The following is a 5,010-nucleotide window of genomic DNA, read 5'->3' as shown; positions in this document are numbered from 1 at the left end:
AGAAACACAGCGTCTCAATGACATCGATTGGCCAATGCTATGGGGTAAGGAATCAATCCTCTTTAATAGATTTAATTTTTTATATGATTCAATTGTTATGACATCTTTGTGTTATTGGTAAACTTTATATAAAATGTATTATCTAATTACATTAGCTACGTACCATGTACCATTTAGCCTTTTCATAATTAAACCATTTTGCAGAAAGCATGAGAAGAAATATTTTTCTGAGAAGTACTTTATTCCTCTTTAAGGACAACGTGCAGCATGATCAGTTCGTAATATTATTTTTTTAAAGAATATTTATACACAACGCATTAAGTGCAATCAGATGTACAACTTATAACTTGGCATTACAGAGCTGGAGGGGAGACCTAGGAATGACCGAAAAACAAGTAGATAGGACTTACCTAATCGGACACCCTGTTATAAGTTATACAAAGGAGTCCCAGAACTACCTTTATACCGGCATGTGGGTGATGGCTGGACGTCCCCCGAGTACCCTCCTGCAAATCGTTTGTCAAAATTCGCAATAGTTTTTAAATGGGAAGCATTTAATATGCACCAATCAGAACGAAGGATTTTTGCGGGTCATAGCTGCGTGGTGGGACGCGATCGCGCAATTAGCAATTGTTTTACGATCCAAGCGCCAAACGCATTTGTTCACAGACTGGTGGAATGTCACACTCTTAGCTCATGACGTCACTGATCTAAAAATAAAAAATCGCAAAAAAACACTCAGATGTAAAAGTTCCATTAACAAGTAGTCTATCCGTCCTCACGTCGCTCATGAGAAGAACTGACGAGAAGCTGTAAGTGGTACGCATACTAACAATAAGAACTGCCAAGAAAACGTTATTCGTTCTTACAATGTTGCATCACGCCAATATCGGCAGCTGCGAATGAATATCCATAGCGCTTAGACCGTAAAAGAATTCTTAAACGTGCGATCCGTCTGAAGCAGCCAACTTTTGCCCTACACGACTGTAACTCCCACAACGCAGCCATGACCCGCGGAAATCCTTCGTTCTGATTGGTGCATATTAAATGCTTCCCATTTAAAAACTATTGCGAATTTTGACAAACGGTTTGCGGTAATGTACTCGGGGGACCCTCAGCCACCACCCACTTTCGGGTGTAAAAGTAGTTCTGGGATCCCCTGTATAAAATGTATAAGTGACTAAACAGTTTTAATCTTTTGATGATTGTTGCATGACATTAAACGCGGAATATGATAATTTGAGAATCTGTAAAGTCATATTTATATTTAATAGTAACTTCATCAAAAATAATGGGTGTGAATACTGACAGCCATAAACGAATCCAAAGACAGAGTGAGAACGTATGCACTGGTGAATTTGATTGTTCTGCCAGCCCTGAGTATAACAAGTATTAAATCCTTTTTCATTGACACAGGCAGAGGAATCCAATCCATTTCGAACACAGCATCCCTGATTTCGGTACTCTGTAATTTACCTGCTAAGTATAAACCAGTTTTATTTATTGTAATTCTATGTTCATCAACATACCTTTAACGTCACTTCATTCCCATACCAGCAGTATATTAACAATTCGAATAGTAATGGAGGAAAATACATGAGGGTGATGATGAATTCAACACTCATGAAGTCAGATTTCAAAAGTATAAACGTAGCAACGCAAATGACGGTGGTGCTTACGAAACATTGAAAAAATATAATGGAACTGAAGGTTTCCTCCACAGTAGCTGCAACTCTATGAAGAAATGAATTCTTCGTTTTACGATTCGTTCCTACTTTGTGCATGTTCACAGACTAACTTGATTATATGGTTGTGATGCCGAATACACATTTTGAGAATAATTTCTTTTTGGCTGACGGAAGAATTTGCATTCCTTTCGGAATCTCCCGATCTTGGTAAACTGAGCAAACGATATTTCAAGATATCCAGCTGGGCGCAAATCTGGATCATTAATCCAGTTATATACGTGTCATTTGCCGTGGCCATAAATGCGGCCAGCATCGAAACCCAAATTTGGTATAAATAAGACAGAGAAAATGATGTCAAAGATGAGAGACTGTAAGGCAGCCAAACTTTGACCGGCAGTATGCGCTCATTCACGTTAAACAGCAATGATCCCACAAATAGGAATACAACAAAACTCATTATTAATATCCCAAGATATTGTGTATTCGATCTGCAGCATTTACGTAAGTCAAATAATATGAAATAAAAATATAATGAAGACAGTACAGTGTTAGTAAGAAAACTTACCTGCACACTTTGGCAGACCTTTCTAGTATCATTTGTTCCTCCGTATCGTGAGCTATGCATGTCTCATCGGTTAGCATGTCTTGTATCTCAATTATCCGTGAACGTTTTCCTAGGGTATTTGCTGCTTTTAAACAATCACTTAATACCGTCATAAACATGAAGGCGATACTTGTAAAATCGTCTAAGTTTCCGAAATTAAAGACAATATCCAGGAATTCGAATAACATCAGACTGTACAATCCAAGAAAACTCACAAAACTGTAACAGTTGTACAAGAATTTTGACATTGGAGAATAGTAATCGAGTGGTCTCCAAAAACCGCCTATCGTCCACAACTTAAAGCACAACGGCAGAATTTCCATGTCCGAGATGTCGTTGCGTCGCCCCACTATTTTCAACTGGCGACTGTCGCTCACCCGAGGGTGAGCAGCAATGACGGATCGCATTAATGATGCAGCATCCAATAGTCTTTACGCTGATCCGATGTTCCGTGGTCCCTATTGATCCTATGGATGCCATTAAAAATTGCTGAGGGTCTTTACGCTAAACGGAAGCTCACGTTGCATATCGAGTTGAGGTAGTTTCGCGCATTATCGAATAAAGAATTCATTGGGTATTTTCCTGTTTCGCTGGGGGGATGATGTGCACCAAGAAACACAGCGTCTCAATGATATCGATTGGCCAATGCTATGGGGTAAGGAATCAATAATGACCTATATTTTACACTACATTACAAATCTATTTGTGTTATTTTTACATTTGAATATTTGCGAATAACAATACATTTGTAGGTGAGTAAAAAGTGACTATCATAGAAAGGATAGAGAATAACATACTTGGATTTGCATTGTAGGGAATAGATATCCTTTTTATATTGCTAATTGTGGCACTATACATATTTGTAGGCAACTTTCATTTTCATTTTCTTCACTCATATCACATTGCATTCTACCTAATCAACTTTTTTTCAAATAATCAATGCCAATTTATTTGTTTGAAATATATTTCTTAACAGTCAATATAATTTGATGCTTGTCATGCTTTAAGCTTGATAAATCTGAGATAATCGAGACTAAATCGCTGTTGGGTCAGCGACACACAAATAAATCAAATGTGTCAAAGGAAGTGCATAAACACAATCACGAATTCCACACTAAATATATGCAATTTAAATCAATTTAATTACACAGTAAAGCAGACAATCACCGTATCCTATGAATAGTGAATAAAAAGTTGTCCAGTTGTCATGACTGTCAATATTCATTATTAATTTGGTAATGGTACTCGTGCGTGTCAACGTCAAACCATATTTTTCCATCACCAGTATCATTGTTGATCCAACAATCTGATCCCGTTCAGACAAATCATATATAGTCCCAGAATCATTCCTTGATGTTCATCTTTATAAGTCATCCATAATCTTCGTGGTTTCTGACAAGTCGTAGTGGCGATGTCACAAAGTATTATATTGGAAATCTGCTTTAGTTCCATGGATTGCTGTACTCCTTTGTATTATCGACAGTTCCACAGCACAGAGTAACCATTTCAGAAATTAATATGACATTGCACAGAAAGTTTCAGGAACTATATCAGTGTTTATTCACAGTGAAATGTATACAGTGTGCTATACTGTAACACACAGTAGATACAATAAGGTGCACACAGACTGAAAATGAGGCGCAATAATTGAACGAGGGTGTTAAGCAGAGTTATTATGCAAATTGTATGGAATGTAAGCCACGATGGACTGGGGGTTTGCAGTGATACGCAAGAGGATCAGTTACATTAAACCTAAGCCTCCTTCGAGGGAGAACAGACATGTAAGCTGTGCACTAATAATAATTCTTTATCGGTCTCTATGGTCAGGGTGCATGAAATAATACTATGTGCACTTTGTAGTCTATAGGTAAGTGCATTCTTAATGTGAATATTATTTCTTATAATTTACATTACCGTACTGTGTCAAGTGCAATCTTAAATTAATTATTATTTACTATAGTGTGCAACATTATACTATAGATAAGTGCATCCTTAAAAGTATTTCTTAGAGTGTGCAATGCAATACTATGATAATTGCATTCTTAAGTTAAATATTTGCTATAGTGTGCGATATAATACTATAAATAAGTGCACCCTTGATGTGGGCATTATTTTCTATGGTGCACAATATAATATTATAGATAAGTGGACCCTTAATGTGGGCATTATTTTGTACGGTGTGCAATATTATATTATGATAAGTGCATTATTAAATTAAATGTTATTTGCTAAGGTCTTAAACACTATATTATATATAAATGTGCATTATTATTATAATGTACGACACTATACTCTTGATAAGTGCATCCTTATTGTGAATACTAATTCTGACAGTGTGCAACACACATACTATTATAAGTGTATTCTTAATTTTACTATTTGCTACAGTGTGGGACATAATACTATATGCAAGTGCTGTTCTATATAAACCAGTAATTTGCTACATGGTTAGAGTTGTTTGTTTGCTGAGGATAAAAGAAATATCAGTGCAGGAAATGGGATAGTATTAGGGGAAAGAGGGACGTGGGGGGAGTGGGGGATATTGATTTATCAATTAGTTGCAATTGATGGTTTGAACACTTTTGTGGTATTATATTATTTGTTTGACTGTTGCGTTGAAAATTTAGCAAAGCACGTGATAGAAGTATTAGTCTCGTGATGCACACAATATTTTTTTTATTGCAAAAGAGTGAAACTTTAGCATAATAGGAAAGTAAT

General features: G+C 36.3%; 1 protein-coding gene and 1 long non-coding RNA gene across 3 annotated transcripts; one reads left to right on the top strand and one right to left on the bottom strand.

The window, feature by feature from the left end:
* Window positions 1-47: 47 nt before the first annotated feature.
* On the bottom strand, window positions 48-2,732 carry LOC107274118 (odorant receptor 2a). Of its 2 annotated transcripts, none has more exons than XM_015752903.2 (5): window positions 2,254-2,732; window positions 1,799-2,176; window positions 1,530-1,734; window positions 1,310-1,465; window positions 48-374 (listed from the first exon to the last, which is right to left on the bottom strand). In XM_015752903.2, exons 1-5 carry the CDS (start codon window positions 2,697-2,699, stop codon window positions 354-356), a joined length of 1,206 nt encoding a protein of 401 aa, XP_015608389.1. In that variant the 5' UTR covers window positions 2,700-2,732; the 3' UTR covers window positions 48-353. The 2 variants fall into 2 exon arrangements, with proteins under 2 accessions (XP_015608389.1, XP_015608388.1); XM_015752902.2 differs by lacking the exon at window positions 48-374 and adding an exon at window positions 542-1,247.
* LOC112495326 lies at window positions 2,089-4,987 on the top strand. The gene is made up of 3 exons (XR_003061725.1): window positions 2,089-2,189; window positions 2,367-2,947; window positions 3,045-4,987. It is a non-coding gene; the product is annotated as an uncharacterized LOC112495326 (long non-coding RNA).
* Window positions 4,988-5,010: the final 23 nt, after the last annotated feature.

Source organism: Cephus cinctus, unplaced genomic scaffold, assembly GCF_000341935.2.
Source record: "Cephus cinctus unplaced genomic scaffold, Ccin1 Ccin1_scaffold2385, whole genome shotgun sequence".
NCBI lineage: Eukaryota > Metazoa > Arthropoda > Insecta > Hymenoptera > Cephidae > Cephus > Cephus cinctus.
Note: the sequence above shows the minus strand (reverse complement) of the source record. Positions and strands in the feature narration are given on the sequence as shown.

Coding starts and splice junctions, on each gene's coding strand:
- LOC107274118 (XM_015752902.2), bottom strand. CDS start 2,699: ATGCGATCCGTCATTGCTGCTCACCCTCGGGTGAGCGACAGTCGCCAG. Junction 2,177..2,253: donor AGGTCTGCCAAAGTGTGCAG/GTAAGTTTTCTT, acceptor TAAATGCTGCAG/ATCGAATACACAATATCTTG. Junction 1,735..1,798: donor CATCACAACCATATAATCAA/GTTAGTCTGTGA, acceptor ATTTCTTCATAG/AGTTGCAGCTACTGTGGAGG.